We start from the raw sequence: 18,822 nt of genomic DNA on the forward strand, positions 1-18,822 counted from the left end.
TTAGCATTGCCAATCCTCGTCCCCGTAACCAGTTCCTGAAAAAGACACATCGAAGAGTGAAATTCAACACTACAGTTTAGGTCTTTTGTGATTTTACTGACAGAGACAAGGTTAAAAGACAAATTTGGGACATGAAGGACTTGAGACAAGGGTAAAGAATATGATAATTTTATTTCCCCTATTCCTGCGATTGCTGAGAAATTTCCATCAGCAAACTTAACCTTTCTATTTCCAGCACAAGGTTTATATGAACAAAAAAGACTCGAATTTCCCGTCATATGATCAGAAGCACCTGAGTCTATGATCCAGGTGTTATTTGTTTTAGAACTTAGAAGAGAAGTAGGAATATTTTTACCATCTTGTGCAAAGGAACACGTAGGGACATTGTGGCTAGAAGTTTGAGTGGGTTTAAGAATTTTTAGGAGCTGCTCTATCTGATCCTTGGTGAATGGCAGCTGTGCGGAATTGACTCGCTGCTCTTGAGGGGTTTCGGATGTAGAGGCTTGAAGAGCTCGCTCTGCCTTTGTCTTGTACCCCGGTGGCTTTCCATGGATCTTCCAGCATGTCTCTCGGGTGTGCCACAGTTTCTTGTAGTGGTCGCACCATGGCTTCTTTTTCTCCTTGTTCCCTCTCACAAGCAAGGCCGACGTTTCTTGAACTGAATCAGCCGGTGCATGTTCTTCACCACGGGGCATGACCTTTCTTCTATTCTCTTCAATTCTGATCTCTGAGAAGACTTCTCGGATTGATGGCAGCGGACGTCTACCGAAGATTCTTCCTTTGACTTCATCGAGGTCGCGATTCACACCTGCTAAATACATGTAAACACGGTCATTCTCCTCGCGTTTCTTCTGTCGAGCGCAGTCAGCTGTACTCTCCCACACATCGTCGTGGTACTGATCCAGCTCTTGCCAGTGTGCCACCATCTCGCTGTAGTAGGTTGTCACGTCTCGGCCTCCCTGTCTGGATTGCCACAGCTTGGTCTTTACTTCGAAGATCTGCAATGCATTCTCACGATCAGAGTACGTCTCTCTGACTGAGTCCCAGACCTCATTTGCCGTCTTCATGAACATGTGGGGCTTGGCGATTGATGCTTCCATTGAGTTGAGAAACCACGCTGTGACCAGCGAGTTCTCGGATCTCCAGGTATTGAAGCCATCATCTCCTTCCTTCGGTCTTTTGATTTCACCTGTCAAATAGCCAAGTCTTCCTTTCCCATCGATTGCAAGTTTCACAGACTGGGCCCATTCCATATAATTTCGTCCAGTCAATCTATGCCCAGTGATGAGCATAGATGAATGGACAGAAGAATTGGATGAGTCCATGCTGTTGATTTGCGAGAGAGATTTTGTGTTTGTTTGGCTAGTCGAATTCTCCGTAGATTACAGGCTCTGATACCATGTAAGTTTTAGGAAGAACTTCGATACTTTCATTCATCCAGTCTCGGGGATTAAATACTCGTACAAAAGAGAGTTTACACGATAATTAAGCTGCTAACAAACTACTAATATTTAGCTAAATAATAGAACTACCTAACTACCCGATAATATCTATTATAATTGAGTAATTATCCTAAACTACTAAAATACACGTATTTACAGGATAACCGATAATGTTTTCTACAATCCACTTTTCTGTTGTCAAGGAAATGAAGTGGATAGTTTGTTCTGGTAATTATCATAACTTGATGGTCTTGATTTCTAACATATAGTATACGGCGTTTCTAGGGTGAAGTGGTACAAAAGATACTTTGCAATAACTTGGAAAATAGTTATTCCACTCTGGTTTGCCGGATGAAATAGCGCAGTCAACTTTTCCTCAAGTAGGTGCATACGTCTTTCCCCCATTGTGCATAATCCAGCTTAACTCACCGGGGAGACCGCAAAAGAGTTAATCCACAGTTATATATATATATATATATATATATATATATATATATATATTATTGTTATAGTGCTTATATCTTTTTGGTTACGAGTCTTAAATAAGGATTAATTTCCGAAGTTGGGAATTAATAAATTAAATTCTCGAACCTTAAACTAAAACTCGCCAAGCCCTGACAGTGAGCACAATCTCTCTAAGATCCCCGAGTAAAGTGATTAGTGTAATTCTAATTAGGAATCCTAATCCGCTCAACATACTATAGGACGTATCAACTAATCTCAGGAAGCATGCGAAGCGAAGCGTCAAGGCAAGCAACGTTTGCGACGTGAACATTCCAGGTAAGCGAGGAGACATAAGTCAACTCATTACCAATGGAATAATTCTGTTTAGGTGCATGTTATATGTTAGTAAATAAGAGTAGGTGAAAGCCCTATAATGAATACACGGATAAGATCAAGGCTTCGGCCACTCTTTTCTGGAAAACGTAGTGCGAGTTTTCCCGATAAGTTCAAACGTAGATTCGTTAGAACCCAGCCTCTATTATGTGATATAGCTATCCCATTAGTTCTCTGCTCGACCCGTTAGAACGGGGGAAACAAGAGAGTAAACATTAACTCTAGGATAATACCTCACGTCCCGATTCTCAACTTAAAACACTTAACGAGCATAAAAGGAAAACGATAACTCTTTCAGGGTTTATCCCGAAAGTGCTCTCCTGTAAGTAGTATATATGTGTACTCTGCGGGTTGTAGAGTAACCAAACCTTAAACAAACCGTTGTCGGTAGTACCCACAAGTCACTGACTTGTACTAAGGACCATGACGGTCCGAAAAGCGTTGAGTACTCAAACGAGAGCTGCCTAGAGTGCCCCATACAACAATGGGTGAAGGTCGCGGGTTGCGAGCCCATTTTCTGTGCTAGGCCAGCACGATTACGCCGACGTCTCGGTGAAGATGGTACAATTAGTAGATCCCAGACAGCCATTAAAACACCCAGGCCACCATAAGAGCAGTGCTCGAGGTCTGAGGTTGGTCTCTTGTCTTTCGGGAGATCGTAGCAGGGAGGGTGTACGATTTTGCTGAGCGGCAAATGTTTAGTTAGAGTGTGGCAACACGTTAGTCGTACTCTAGAACTAGTCTAATTATGCATCCTTATGTGCTTGTTTGCACGTCACATGACATTAGTTATTTTTCATTTCTAGGTTAGACTATCGCTTACTGAAATTCGACTCATAACTTTATGACCCTTGGTATTGTAGATAAGGACAATGCGACATTGCAATAAAGAAGATGGAGGCTGAGACCGAACGCATATCTCTAAACCTACGGGCTAATGGGGTCTCACACCGGGGAATTAGTTTTTCTCAAAATATATAATTGATTAAGTTAATATCTCAATTTTCATAATTAGATTATTATTTATTCTCTCTCTGTTCATTTTGGCTTAAAAATGCATAATTAGTTTTCCTCCGGAACATGTGATGCCAATATGGTTCATCTTCATCCAATGTTTAAACATTATAGTTAATATCGAGTTCAAATTTACGTATCAATAAAAAAAATAGAAGTATCTAAACAATATTTTACCAAAAATGATATTTATATACTCATATTTTTTTTTTTGCGACGTTTTAGTAGTGCCTCAAGTCCTTCCTCCGTTATATTGAATGAAAAAACACAAGGCACCCTCAAATTTGATAAAAATTGATATTTTTCTTAAAATTAATTAAACATTAATTATATTATTTTATGATACAAAAAATTAATAAATAATAAAAACAATATAAGATAAGTGTTGACAATATATACACTATGTATAACTACAGCCCTCATAAAAGGGAAAAAAAAAAAGCGACGAAATACAGGGTAAGGAATCATTCCTAACCGCCATAGAGCCAGTCTCCGACAAGATTAGGCGATAATGAGGCGAGACTCAGCCCTGTCAGACAGGTGTCGAGAGCTACAGGCGAGACCCATCCTTAAACGCAGGTCTCGCAAACTCTGCCGAGACTCAGCTCAGAAGGAGGTCTCACCAAAAGCTACGAGGCCAAGCCTCGCGACACAAGGGCTCGCCACCTGATATCGAGGCCGGCCTCCAGCAAGCCCCACCTTTCAACAGGTCTCGTCACCCAACGGCGAGACCTGCCTCCCATAGGCGACACTATCCCAAGCTCTCGTTGGGCAATGGAGAGGCCGAGAATTCCTCGCACGAACCTCCCAGACAAATCTCGCCCAGGTTCTTGGAAATCGTGCTAGCCACGAGCTTCTGTCCATATAACTATAAATGAAGATACAAACCTCCTCATTTTGTAAGTCATTCCTTACCTGGACTCACCCATACTTACTCACTAAAATTCTCAATGCTTCCGAGCTAGGGGACATTTTCTCCTTGTCATTTAATATTGCAATCACACTAATGTTAAGCATCAGAGAGCATACTACACTGTTTATTTTATTCTCTGAGTTAAACTGAAGAACTCCCGCCTGTTTAAGGTCGGTGAATCCAGACGTTTGACTACAACAGCCTACGTGCGACCTCAAGGTCCGACTTTGGGTCGAACCTCGAACGGCTCTCAAGTGCTAGCCCGAAAACGAGCATACTACACTAGTTAGATAAATATTTATTTTTAATTTATTATAGGATATCAATGATATATTCGCCAGAATTCGATGTACTAATAAATTTGGATATATGTATAAATCGATAATAATACTAAAATTACAAATATATAAGTAATTAAGCCACCAAAATTTGGAGATTCGTTAAATAGTCAATTTTTTTGTAAATATGAAGTAAATAACCACTATGATGATGTGGAATTGTTTGGACATCTTTTCCATGCCACTTTTGTCTTTAGATTCCGATAGTTTATTTACAATTACTATCTATTATTTACATCTATTAAACTCTTTTTAGTTTTGTTGATAAAATCTTGTGACTATTTACTTAAAATTCATAAAATATTGATTATATGACAAAATTTGATTTTTCATTTTCATATGATTATATATGTGGAGAGGCTTAAAATTATTCGGCTCACTCATTTATGTTTGTACATGTATTTTACACCAAGGTTTAAAATTTCGAAAAATTACGTGAAAATTACGCTGAAACTGCAATATTTTGAGAAGTCTGACACATTTACGACCATATGTGCATTTCGTCATTTTGTGTCGCGGGTATTGCGTCGAAATTGCGTAGATATTTCCATGTCGTTACGTCTATTAAAGTCGTTTAACCCATGGTATAAAACACAAAAATCGTGTCATTTTCATCACAATTTCTGTCGCATTTCACGCTGCAATTTCGATCGCATCTTTCAAAAGCCGACCAAGTTAGTGTAAATTCAACAGTATTTTGGGAAATTGCGTTTATTTGTGTATATTTGTCTCTTTCAACGTATAAATTATAATTTCAAGTTTTTTTTTTATTTTTTTTATTTTTGTCATTGGATGTTATTAGTACTCGTTTCATGGTGAATATATAATTGTTTTAATTTTTTTTTGGAGAGGTTGCAATTTTAAATTGGTGTTAAATAGAAGTAAATTATTAGAAAATTGTAGTTTAATATATGTATTTGTAAACAAGTATTCGAAAATACGAAAATAATAGCTTGTTAGTGAATTTCATATTTGAGGTAGTTTATGAAATTATGATGTATTTAGAACTTATTATGTGTGTTTTTTACGTGTGCTTGATTTTGATATTTTCAACTTATTATATGTGTTTCTTATGTGTGCTTGACTTTGATATTTTCAACTGATTATGTGTGTTTATTATATGTGTTTGACTTTGAAGTTTGAACTTATTATAGTTGTGTATTATGTGTGTTTGTAATTGATTATGTATGTTTAGAACTTTTTATATGTGCATGAAACTTATTTTTTATGTTTGAAATTATGCAATATTATTTACATCGCAATTTTTCGTATTTTATCGCAATTTTCGTGGACACGGTTTTTTTTCAAATTTATACATTATTTTCGTATTTATTTTCGTTTGTCATCGCAATTTTTTTATTTTTAGGACAACCAACACAAATACGGCCATCAACAGGCTTTGGTTTGGACATTTGATATACACGTGTCCTTTTCGAGAGTGTTTCATAAACGAAAAAGAAATGGAATAATTTGTAGTCTTCTCGACGGAGGCTTATACCCTACGGAGAGCCTTAAACCCTAGTCTTGTCCAAGCGCGGGATTCTCTCATGCTCTTCATCCAACAATGCTTCCTCGCTATGCTTCCCCGTTTCCTAATCAACAACAGGTCTCTCTCTCTCTCTCTCTCTCCAAGTCGGCCTAATTCAATTCTTTTCGTGGCAAAACCCGTGTGTGTACAATCTTGCAGAACTCAACGCCGTCTCAGGGTCAACCAGGCATGAACAACACCCAAATCCCTATGCCTTTCAATGGAAACAACAACAACAACAACTTCATGAACATGCCAAATCCCCAAATGGGTTTTCCCCAACACATGGGCTTCGTCCCCAACGGGTTTCCCGCTCGAGGCCCACCCTCCTTCGGACCCAATTCCCCTCAGTTCAATCAGAACACCATGAACAACCCCGGACAGTTCTACACGAACCAGTTCGGCCAATTCAATCCGATGCAAATGCCAAGGCCTGTGGTGCCGATGCAAATGCCTATGCAAATTCCGATGCAAATGCAAATGCAAATGAATGGTTATCAAGGGCCTCAGAACCCGGGCTTCATTCCCGGCCCACAGTTTGGGAATTTCCCGTACCAACAACAGCCGATGAATCAGAACCGTCCGATCGGCTTGCCCGTGCCCGCGCCGGCGATGAACTCTTCGCAAGGGAATTCGGCTGTGGCCATTCCCCCCGGCCCGGTTCGGTCGGAGGAAGCGAACAAGAACTTTGGCGGGAATTCGAACGGGTTCGATGGTTCGCGGAGGAATTGGAAAAATCAGCCGAATAATAGCAACCCGAGAAGAGGGCCGCATCAAGGAAGGTATAGTTACTGCCTCAGAGTTTGATGGCTTATTGTTTTGAGTGCATTGTTTGTGATGTTTACCCTTTGGGGATTTGTTTTGTGTAGGCCTCAGAATTCTCGGTTTAATAATAACAAGGCAAGTGGGAGCAACAGCTTTAGATCTCCCAATTCGCAAAATGAAAGAGGTTTGTCGAGTTTGTTTTTCCCCTACTTTTCATGAATAATGTCGCATTCTTGTTTCAAAAAATGAATGATGTCGCATAAAAAAAAAAATTGAAGGGTCTGGAATGATATGATCTTTGTTACAACAAAACTTCCTTTACCAAGAGAGCAATGTTGATGCAATGTTCAATCTGTTTGATTTTTCCACTATGCTAACAGGGAAAACCAATGATAATCCTGGGAATTTCGGTGCCGAAAATTCTATGGACCAAGGAAGGGATCAAAAACCAAAAAGGTAAATTTTTTGTGATGCAAGAATGAAAAAGATTTCTTGTTTCCTCATTTTTTATTTGTTTTCTTGTAATTGTTTTCCATGATTTATTTGCATTTGCACGTCGCATTGCATTAATAAGAAGATGTTTTGATAAATGAAATTCGCTAAAACATCTGAATCCAAATTTCTTAATGCATGCTTTGAAAGATTAAAACTTTTTATTTTTTTTTATTTACACTTTTGTGCTTTGGTTTTGTGTATGCAATTGTCGAACAAGAAGATCACTTGCTTTGACGTATTCGGAACAAGAAATCAAACAATGGCGCGAAGAACGTAAAAGGAATTTCCCATCAAAAGAGAACATAGAGAAGGTCTCACTTGCAAGAAAATATAATTTAAAACAAGAATGATCGTATATAATTTGTTACATGTATTCATTTTTGTTCTGTGATCTATTTGCAGAAACTAAATAAAAAGATATTAGATCAAGAGGGACTTCAGAAAGAAGCTCAAATACGTCGAGAGGTACACTACTGTTCAATTTTCTTATTTTAATTCTACTTTGTAAAAGCAAATTGTGGAACGTAGCTCTTCATTTCAAGCTGTGTTTGAAACTTGGAAAATGCAAGTGGAAAAAAATGAATAGCCCTATCATTTTTCTTGTTTTGTTTGAATCGAGGAAATTTGGTGGGATATGAATAACTAAAATGTGGTTTTCATGTTCCTCGAAAATAGCATGTAAAATCAAAATCCAAGAAAATCTCGTACACGCTTGACACTCTCTCGCTTTCCTTCTCTCACTTCTCGTTTACCAAAGACCAAAATCTGGTCCCCGTTAATTACCCTAATCAGCCGAAATAAATTCTCTACAACTCTTTTTTTTTTTTTTCTGTGAAGCATATCTTTCGATATTAATTCCCAGAACTAAATGATTTGTTTTCCTGTCATTTGCTTTGAAATGAACTTCAATTGAAAGCCTTTTCTTTTTGTTTGCAGAGACTCAAGGAGATTCTAAACAAGCAAGCTGAATTAGGAGTCGAAGTAGCTGAGATACCCGGGTGTTATATCTCAGACCCGAAGAAACAAGGTCGAAACAAGTTTGAGAAAAGAGGGAGAAATGACAAAAGAGGGAGAAACAATAACAAGACAGATCGTCGATTCAACAAGAAGCAAAGACACGAAGCCTCTTCTTCATCGACCGCCCCGCCCGAAATCCCTAAGAAGAAACCGCCGACTCTATTGCAGAAGCTTCTGAGCTCCGATATGAAGAGAGACAAGAGCCATTTGCTACAGGCTTTCAGGTTCATGGTGATGAACTCTTTCTTCGGTGATTCTTCGGTCGCCGATGGTCCCTTGAAGTTCCCCATTGTTGTTGTCAAGGACGGGGCCGAAGTAATAGTTTCCGATGTGGGCAAAGATGTTTCTGAGATTACTGATACGAGCTTTGTCGAAAAAGTCGATGAATGTAATGGTGATAGCCGAGAGGGCAACGAGGAAGAGGAGGGTGAGATTAACTGACTTTAAACTTTTTAAATGCATTGTAGTATTATTAACTAGTATCATTATACATCGTTCTGCTCTTTTTGTTTATGAAATTATGATAGTAATGGAAATAGATAAGTTGTATGTAATTTAGTTTGCTTCTTTTTTGGGGATGAAAAGCAAAATGTGAGAATACATCAAGCAGAACTGTGTAGAAAAGTTGTGTTCATTATTATCAGTTTAAAAAGACACCTAGTTGAAGTTTCATGTGTATGTTTTTCTTCACTTGAATGCTTAAAACATTTCTCGTCATAGCTTTTGAGGGGTTCCATGGAAATTTTTTATGACTTCAAATGTCGATTTGAAGATCTCATTGATTTTTGTCTACGTTTGCATATTTTTATTAATGAAATGAAATATGATATATCAAATTTTTTTACAACTTAAATAATATTAATATGAAAATATATCAAATAATGTTGATAAACTACATCTACGATGGCAATTGAACGTTAATTTGCTTTCTTTTTATTTTGGATTGTCGTTTTAAGAAGTCATCCGCTTATATTCAAACGGTTTACAGCTGTAACCGCACACACCACACCCACACACACACGTGAAAACTAATAAATTAATAATAATAATAATAATAAAAAAAAACAAATTCTCCCCAGTCTCTCTCTACATTCCCGCTCTCTCTCTCTCTCTCCTAACTTTCTGGCGAAATCGACGCTATAACCACCGCGCGAGTTTCTGCAAGTCCGGCAAAAACCTGTTTCGTCGCGAGCCATCCTCTGCCTCCGACGCACGACTCCGAGCTCAGCCCAGTCCGACCGGAAAGAGGAGAATCGCGAGCTCCGAACCTCTCTTTTCTTCTCCGCGTGATCGGCCGAGACAAAGGAAACGCGAGCTCCACCGACTCCAGACCAAGGAAAAGCCATCAGAGAAGCTTTTGACGAAGCTCCGATGAGCCTGAGAACATTTGCCGAACCAGAGGAGACCACCGAACCGAGAGGTTGACCGAGAAAGGATTGGAGGAACTCTAAAATGGTTTTTTTTTTTTTTTTTTTTTTTTTTTTTGTATTGTCGGAGCTGACATACAAGTCTACAATTTCATTTATTGTAGACGTATTGTCGGAGCTGACATACAAGTCTACAATTTCATTTATTGTAGACTTCTATGTCTACAATAAATGAAGTTGTAGACTTGAATCTCTACAATTTCAGGCGTTGTAAACTTGTATGTCAGCTCCGACAATACAAAAAAAAAACATTTTTTACCAAAACATACGAACGGAATATGAAACCCAGAAACACGAATGAAACCCATAAACATGAAACCCAGAAATAGACACGAACGGAACACGAAACCCGTACATCAACAACGAAACTCATACAAAAAAAAATACAAACGAAACCCACCCAGAAATTCCTAGATTTCGTTCGCCAACATGAAGAGATAAAGTTTACCTCTTCGGCAACCACGACGGCGGACAAACCACTGGCGACGACCAACAGAAAAAGACAAGCTTTTTTTTTTTTACCTCAAATGAAAGAGAGAAGAAAAAAGAGGAGAAAGAGAGAGCTATGAAACAATGAACGAGGAGAGAGAGAGAGCTGAGAGCAACTTTGATGGAAATGAACAAAATAAAAAACCAAAGGACATTTAAGACTTTTTTCACATGATTTGGTAGTATTTTTATTCAAAAACAATGACCATAACATTTTGGTCAAAAGTATCAAAATGACTACTATATAAGGCCATTTCCCCAAACGTTAAGTTTGCCAAACGAGACCTGTGTATTAAGGGAAATGGCCCTAAGTACTACCACTTTTCATAATTTGGACCAAAATATGGAAGTCCATGTTTTGGACAAGAATAGTAGTTGGTCAGCTGAGGAAGTACAATTTTGCCCTTTTGTAAACATACCCACACCACACACACGTGAAAACTAATAAATTAATAATAAAAAAAAACAAATTCTCCCCAGTCTCTCTCTACATTCCCGCTCTCTCTCTCTCTCTCTCCTAACTTTCTGGCAAAATTGACGCTATAACCACCGCCCGAGCTTCTGCAAGTCCGGCCAAAACCCGCTCCGTCGCGAGCCGTCCTCTGCCTCCAACGCACGACTCCGAGCTCAGCCCAATCCGAGCCAATCTTCGCGTGAACTTTGACCGGAAAAAGGAGAATCGCGAACTTCGAGCCTCTCTTTTCTTCGCCGCGTGACTCGGCTGAGACAAAGGAGACGCGAGCTCCGCCGACTCTAGACCAAGGAAAAGCCATCAGAGAAGCTTTTGATGAAGCTCCAACGAGCCTGAGAACATCCGCCGAGCCAGAGGAGACCGCCGAACCGAGAGATCGACCAAGAAAGGATTGGAGGAACTCTGAAATGGTTTTTTTTTGTATTGTCGGAGCTGACATACAAGTCTACAATTTCATTTATTGTACACATACAAATCTACAATTTCATTTATTGTAGACTTCTATGTCTACAATAAATGAAGTTGTAGACTTGTATGTCTACAATTTCAGACGTTGTAAACTTATATGTCAGCTCCGACAATACAAAATACAAAAAAAAAAAAAAAAAAAAAACCATTTTTTACCCAAACACATGAACGAACCCATAAATATGAAACCCAGAAACACGAATGAAACCCATAAACATGAAACCCAGAAATAAACACGAACGAAACACGAAACCCGTACGTCAACAACGAAACTCATACAAAAAAACAAACACGAACGAAACCCACCAAGAAATTCCCAAATTTCGTTCACCAACATGAAGTCTACAACTTCATTTATTGTAGACATAGAAGTCTACAATAAATGAAATTATAGACTTATATGTCTACAATAAATGAAACTGTAGACTTGTATGTCAGTTTCGACAATACAAAAAAAACCATTTTTTACCCAAACACACGAACGAACCCATAAATATGAAACCCAGAAACACGAATGAAACCCATAAACATGAAACCCATAAATAAACACGAACGAAACACGAAACCCGTACGTCAATAATGAAACTCATACCAAAAAACAAACACGAACGAAACCCACCCAGAAATTCCCAGATTTCGTTCGCCAACATGAAGAGATAAAGTTTACCTCTTCGGCGACGACGAAGACGGACAAACCACTGGCGACGACAAACAGAAAAAGGGAAGCTTTTTTTTTTTTTTTTTTTTTTTTTTTACCTTAAATGAATGAGAGAAGAAAAAAGAGGAGAAAAAGAGAGCTATGAAACAATGAACGAGGAGAGAGAGAGCTGAGAGCAATTTTGATGGAAATGAACAAAATAAAAAACCAAAGGACACTTAGACTTTTCTCACATGGTTATGTAGTATTTTTGTCAAAAAACAATGACCACAACATTTTGGTCAAAAGTATCAAAAAGACTACTATCTAAGGCCATTTCCCGTGTATTAAAGGATCAAGCCAACTCGGCTAAAGCCCATTGGCTTTTTGGGCTTGAACTATGTATTAAAGGAAACATGTTAATGAAAACGACAAAACTACCTAATTCGAAGATAAGAATTTCAAATATACCATCTAAATTTGAAATTTTAAAACCACCAATTTTCAAACAATTGTATCCTTTGACCAATAGATTATTGATGAACTTGATCAAGATAAGATCTAAAGTTATGAACTTGTGAGCTGGTCATATAAGCCCAAGTACACATTGCGACTAGGATAAAGTTGCAAATGAGGCTCAAACAAAACTTTAGATGAAATGAAAATGTTCTACTCATAATAATACTGAAGCTCGTAAATCAGCTTCAGTAGTAATTTTTTTCACTTGTGTTTTGAAACATTACCTCTATTTTCCGAAAACCACAAAATTCATTGAATATTTATCGAAATAAAAAATATGGAATTACGAAGAGTACTTATTTACTAATTATAGGAAAATCATGTAGCTATTTTAAAATAGACACATAATTTTCTAAATATTTCATCTGAAATCATACTTGGAACATCTCACGAACTAAATATCTGGATAAAACTATAATTGAGGTTATGCTTAATTAATTTATAAAATCTCCAAGAGCGTGGGTTAACAGTCCAGTAGTATTTCGTGTATTACCATATTATTAATATTCATAAATAGTTAATAACTGTAAGTTGTACAATTAATATGCAACAAAATAATAATTGTCAAATCGCCATAATTTACAAAAATCGCCGAAAAATTAATCAAACAACCATAAATATACATAATAGCTGAATAAAATAATTGATTCCTCTAATTATGGAAGAAGAAAAAAAAGTCAACAACCGATGTAAATGGTGAAATTACTTACTGCTACAAGCGAGGAAATAAATCACAAAATTAATAACAACAATTATCGCAATAAATGAGGAAGAAAATCCACGAATCACCCAATAGTTAGATTGATTTTTAAAATCTCTAAGAGCTTTGGTTACATGGCCAATATTTTGTGTAATTACAATACTGTTAATATTCATAAAATAGTAAATTAATTAACGTTAATTATCATTAATTAATATATTAGGTATAACGTCTATTATTGAACATCAATGTATAACATGTTTATGAACAAAACTTACATTGTACCCAATTCAAAACACAAAACTTCGATTAAATACAATTTGAGTACAAGAAATTCTAACACATTAGAAGTGCCTTTGCTTTTCAACATCTATTATTATGTCTCCTCCTCTCGCATTTTTTCAGCATTGTTGATTGCATGAGTGAAACCACCAAATTTGAAACATTGACATTCAACTAATTGACATGTAAAACAAATATGTAAAATAGCAATTAATTATTGTAAATTATCGTTAATATGTAAACGGCATAAAAAAAATCCTAGAATTCTATTTTAGGAAATGTAAGTACAAAGATGAAATTAACAACTGAAATAAAATAAACATGAACTAGTATTGAATTTATCCTGAATTACAACCATCGAATTTGACCTTAATGATTCGAGATTTAAGCACTTAGACAATTCTACTGCAAAACAAACAAAAAACTAGTTAATTCTCATAAAATGTGTGTAATTCTGATGACAGTACGTAAGCTGAATATTTCATGCAAAATAAATAAAAAAATTAATTGAAAACGAAAGACTCGCCAAAATTCGATATAAATGATAGTTAATTATTGTAAATTATCGTTAATACAGCGGCATAAAAAAACCTAGAATTATTTTATAAGAATGTAAGTATACATATGAAATTAACAACTGAAATAAAATATATATAATAACCAGATTTTAAATATCCCGACTTACAACCACCGAATTCGATCTTAAAAAATCGAGATTTAGGCGCTCAAAATTTTTTACTGCAAAACAATAAAAAAAAAAACTAGTTAATTATCGTAAATATTGTAAACAGGATATTTCATGAAAAATCATATTTTCGATTGAAAATGAAAGACTCATCAGAATCAATCAAAGAGAATGAAGACCCCGCCATTACTGTAAACAAGGCATGTGAACCAATAACACAACAAAAAATGTAAACAAACAAAAACGATTAAATTAGATTACGTAATTGGAAAGATCGATCAGTACGAAAAGTAATAATTTCAAATTTTTGTTTTGACGATAAAGTTTTTCGGTTCTGTGCACAAATGTTAATAGAGAATACAATTAAAAAAATTTAAAATTTAAAACGCAATCAACATAAAATATCAAATATAACTACTTGTTACAAATGAGGAAATAAATCAAATAATTAAGAATAATTAATAACAAATATAATCAAATATATCAAAATAAAATCGGTTGCCTAAAATGGCTAATATGTAGCGTGAGATTCAAAAAAACACTGAAGGGCACAATTGGAACAAGAAATTGGCCACGTCACCGCTAGCTAGATTTCTAAGAATCTTCTAACGTTGGCTATATAGCACACGTTATGTTTGTAGTGGCCTAAATATTTATATGTTTCTTTCTTTTATCCTCGTCGACAAGTCCAAAAGATGAACTCGCTTTTTTAGGCAAAGACAAAGTCGTGTTAGGATTTTCAATCCCTAATTTAATCCTAATTCAATTCAAGAGAACCAAAACTAAAGATCTTAGTAGCGGAAGCATGCCTGAATCCATGGATTGCAAACACAAAGAGTTGGATGATCTTCTAATTGTAGTTTGCCTAAGAGTCTGGAGTATTCTTGTTGATGGGATATAAAATAAGATCGTACTTTATGCAAGCAGAGACTTACCTTGTTAGACAGTTACTAATAACTATTGCTTATTTTTAATTTGGTCTCTCATCAAATTAGATTAACACTTATGGTAACCACATAATAATTTCATGACAAATATGTCCTTAAGTCACAAATTTTATTCTGAATTAGACCACATCAATTTTGACTTAATTAATAATGACCCAACACATTTATTTAATAACATTAGTAGTCCCTAAAATTTTCTAACAAGTTGTAACATAACAGTATGATAAGAATGAGAAGGGAGATATTATTAAAAAAAAAAAATTAGGGAACTTAGATAATTTTAGACTATTCCTATCGGAGCGCAAATGTGTTATTTGACTAATTTTTTGCAAGTTAAATTTTTACTACTAGCAATACCGAATCATAGTAGTAGTTTTTCTTTCCTATAATGTAACTCAGCATGTTGTCATTGTGAATTTTTTTTAAGTATTTAAAACAATACACTGATGATTGGGCGTAGTATCAAATAGGGCTGTACAAAACCGAACCGAAAATCGGATAAAACCGATATCCAAACCGAACCGAAACCGAAATTCGGAGCCACGTCAGCTAACCGAAATTTGGATTCGGATAACCGATCCGGTTTACAAAACTGGACCGGATATCGGATTTGATTTTGGAAAAATCTGGATATCGGATATTTAACCGATTTTTTTTAATTAAAAATAAATATATATTAAAACAAATTTATGTCACTATTATTAACACATGATGGTCAAGTTGTCATAGAAGAACAAACTTCTCATATATCAACTCATACTGCTACTATAACTTGATTATGTGATCTATAAAGGTAACACACAAATTCAATTGTTGTATGGTTTATTATGATCATTAGGGTAGTAATTTTAATTTTATATTATGATATTTACATGTGCAGGTAGTTGGAGACGAGTGTCTTTTTGAATTTTATTTTTTTACTCAGTTTTAGATTATGTATTGTCATTTTGGAGCTTTATAAGAGTCGTTTGTACTCGTTTTTTGAATTTTTACAAACCGGATTTGGATTTTAGAAACTGGATATCCATTTTATAAAACTGGATATTAAACTGGATCTGAAATTTTACAAACTGGATAACCGAATTTTAAAAATTGGATACTGGACTGGATACTGGATTTAAGAAACTGGATAACCGAATATTCGGATAACCGAATTTCGGTTTTAGACTAAATTGGACCGGATACTGGACCGAGTTTTTAAAAACCGAAAATTCGGATTCGGATACTAAAATTGTCAAAAACCGAACCGAACCGATCCAGTTTCACCCCTAGTATCAAATTGTAAGGCATCTTATACAAACCATCCATTGAATTATCAAATGTTAAACGGGTAAGAAATATTTATCAACCAATTTCCCATCCTTAATTAGGTGCTCACACTGAAGCTGACCACCTCCTAGGCTGCTCTCCGTAAAGAAAATTAAATATAAATAAATTACAATTTTTATATAAATAATATTAATTAAAAAGCTTTTTTTTAATAAATAATATTCATTATATAAATAATATTCATTAAATAATATAACAAAAAATTTCTTTACACTTCAAGTAACAAAAAAAAATCGCTATTTAGATGGATTAAATCCATAACCTCGAGGAATTTCATTTTTTTTAAGAAAGATTCTCATTATCAAATCAGAATTGGCTACGATTTTAAAAGATCTCGAACAGAAATCGGCACCTCATTCATCAACAAACAAATGTCTTTTAAATGAGAAAACTTAATATAATTTAGGGGTGTAATCGGGTTGGGTTAGTCGGTTTTTTCATGTGATATCAACCCGAACCGCTACAACTAATTTTTTAGTTTTAAAATCCAAACCAACCCGATTGAGATGTAAAACCAAACCAAACCAACCCGAAAATAATCGGATTGGTTTGGGTTGGTTTTTTCAGATTATAATTCTCGACAAATGACTTTATAAATCGAATGAAAATCATATACGTATATTATATCTAAAAAGTTTTGTCAAATAAAATAAAATTTTTACTTATCTTTAGAAAATTTACATATTGAAATAAAATTTAAGCATATTTTTAACTACCAAATTTTCATGTAGTCACAAATAATAAAGTATAATATTGAGTATTTTTTTATTTAATTATAATATGATTAGAAAAATGATATTTTTTTTAACAATAGTACATATAAAGTATTTGCAATCTTAAAAAATTAAGAAATTAACACTATCCGGTTGGTTTGGTTCAACTCAATCTCACGACTATAAAAAAAAACCAAACCAACCCGAAACAATTGCGGTTTGGGTTGGTTACAACCCAAACTTCATCGGGTTTTAATGGGGCGGTTTAAAAAATAATGCGGTTTGGTTTAGATGATCGGGTTTAGGGATGACAACGGGTACGGGTAAGGCCGGGTACACCTATTCCGTTACCCGTACCCGCTATAATTTTTTACCCGTTACCCGGACCCGTTTACCCGGATTTTGAGACGGGCCGGGTAACGGGGATACCCGCCGGGTAAATGGGTTAAAAATGTTGGACCCGCTACCCGTTTACCCGATTTAAAAAAGGGTAACGGGTCGGGTAGACCCGCTTACCCGTTTATAAAATAAAAATCCATCAACAATATAAAGTTTAAAAATAATAAAATTTAGGTGAAAAATATTAAAGTGCTACTACAATATAAATGACATTAAAATTCAAAATAAATAAATAAAAAATTCAAAAGAAGTCTTCATTGCAAATTGGATCATCTTCATTGTAAATTTGGTCATCTTCATTGCAACGCTATCACACTGGAATAAGTTGTTTCCTAAAAAAAAAATTGGTTGTAACATATATGAAAGAACCAACTTTTAATTATTCTTATGTATAAAAACAATGTTTAAAATATATCATGTAATTAGGTAAACATATGATTTATTATATTTTTAAATATTTAAAGTTAACGGGTCGGGTCCCGGGTAACTGGGTACGGGATGACTATTCCGTTACCCGTACCCGGACCCGTTAAAACTTTAACGGGTATTACCCGTTTACCCGTTTATCCAAAAAGAACGGGTATTACCCGACCCGAATAAATCGGGTAAAGAGCCGAAACTCGGGTAACGGGTCAAATTGCCATCCCTAATCGGGTTGTTCGATTTGGCAGTTTTGATGAACACTCCTAATATAATTGGGTTCTTTAGATGTTTTATAACCCTAATTTGTATATTTATAATGGGGATCGCTTTTATCATAATAATAATAAATTAAACATCAAGATGATTCATCACGCCATTATTATGCTTTGTTTATTATTGTTATTGTCAGTTCATACGGTCGCAGCCACGAGATCCACCGACATGAACAAGAATGGAAGGTTCTACTTTTAATATATACCTGATATTTGATCATCTAAAGAAAACTCACATTTGAGGTTTCTATTTTACTACCAATAAAAAAAAATCAATAAAATAAGAAATCAATTACTCCACTTACAGAAGTAATCCCTAAAGTCCACCTCCAAGTTTGTACCGTCCCATGCCATATATTGGCAACAACAAATTAAACATGACAGATACGCCTTTAAGTACATTTTCTTTGCGTGGCATATATTAGGGAATCTCATTTCAATTGTTCGCTATAAAGAATAATTATAATATTTTTAGTGTTTTAATGGAAATGTGCAACCAGTATTGCCTTTCTAATGATGATTCAAACATTTGATTAACCAAAAAAAATTAGATGATTCAGTTTCAAACATATGTATCTATGTGTTTGAAACAAGTCTCTATAAAAGAAAAATTATAGAAGCCAAAACAGAAATACAAATAAATGTCAAAACAGTACTCAGTCTTAAGAAATATAAGGTGAGAAACATTCTTATAATACAACTAAAAATCTG

General features: G+C 35.4%; 2 protein-coding genes across 2 annotated transcripts; one reads left to right on the forward strand and one right to left on the reverse strand.

Moving 5' to 3' along the window:
• Positions 1 to 1,325, reverse strand: LOC149378755 (uncharacterized). The gene is made up of 2 exons (XM_089603847.1): positions 356 to 1,325; positions 1 to 35 (listed from the first exon to the last, which is right to left on the reverse strand). Exons 1-2 carry the CDS (start codon positions 1,323 to 1,325, stop codon positions 1 to 3), a joined length of 1,005 nt encoding a protein of 334 aa, XP_089459973.1.
• A 4,659-nt stretch (positions 1,326 to 5,984) lies between these two features.
• NUFIP (GATA zinc finger protein) lies at positions 5,985 to 9,019 on the forward strand. Its single transcript, XM_089604558.1, has 7 exons — positions 5,985 to 6,150; positions 6,232 to 6,854; positions 6,942 to 7,021; positions 7,218 to 7,293; positions 7,553 to 7,643; positions 7,735 to 7,797; positions 8,269 to 9,019. Exons 1-7 carry the CDS (start codon positions 6,109 to 6,111, stop codon positions 8,788 to 8,790), a joined length of 1,497 nt encoding a protein of 498 aa, XP_089460684.1. The 5' UTR covers positions 5,985 to 6,108; the 3' UTR covers positions 8,791 to 9,019.
• The last annotated feature ends 9,803 nt before the right edge of the window (positions 9,020 to 18,822 follow it).

Source organism: Urtica dioica, chromosome 12 (genome assembly GCF_054948205.1).
Source record: "Urtica dioica subsp. dioica isolate 48M chromosome 12, U.dioica_male_clone48M_v1_H2, whole genome shotgun sequence".
NCBI classification, from domain to species: Eukaryota; Viridiplantae; Streptophyta; class Magnoliopsida; order Rosales; family Urticaceae; genus Urtica; species Urtica dioica.

Coding starts and splice junctions, on each gene's coding strand:
- LOC149378755 (XM_089603847.1), bottom strand. CDS start 1,325: ATGGACTCATCCAATTCTTCTGTCCATTCATCTATGCTCATCACTGGG. Junction 36..355: donor GTGTTCCTTTGCACAAGATG/GTAAAAATATTC, acceptor TGTCTTTTTCAG/GAACTGGTTACGGGGACGAG.
- NUFIP (XM_089604558.1), top strand. CDS start 6,109: ATGCTTCCTCGCTATGCTTCCCCGTTTCCTAATCAACAACAG. Junction 7,022..7,217: donor CAATTCGCAAAATGAAAGAG/GTTTGTCGAGTT, acceptor CTATGCTAACAG/GGAAAACCAATGATAATCCT. Junction 7,644..7,734: donor CAAAAGAGAACATAGAGAAG/GTCTCACTTGCA, acceptor ATCTATTTGCAG/AAACTAAATAAAAAGATATT.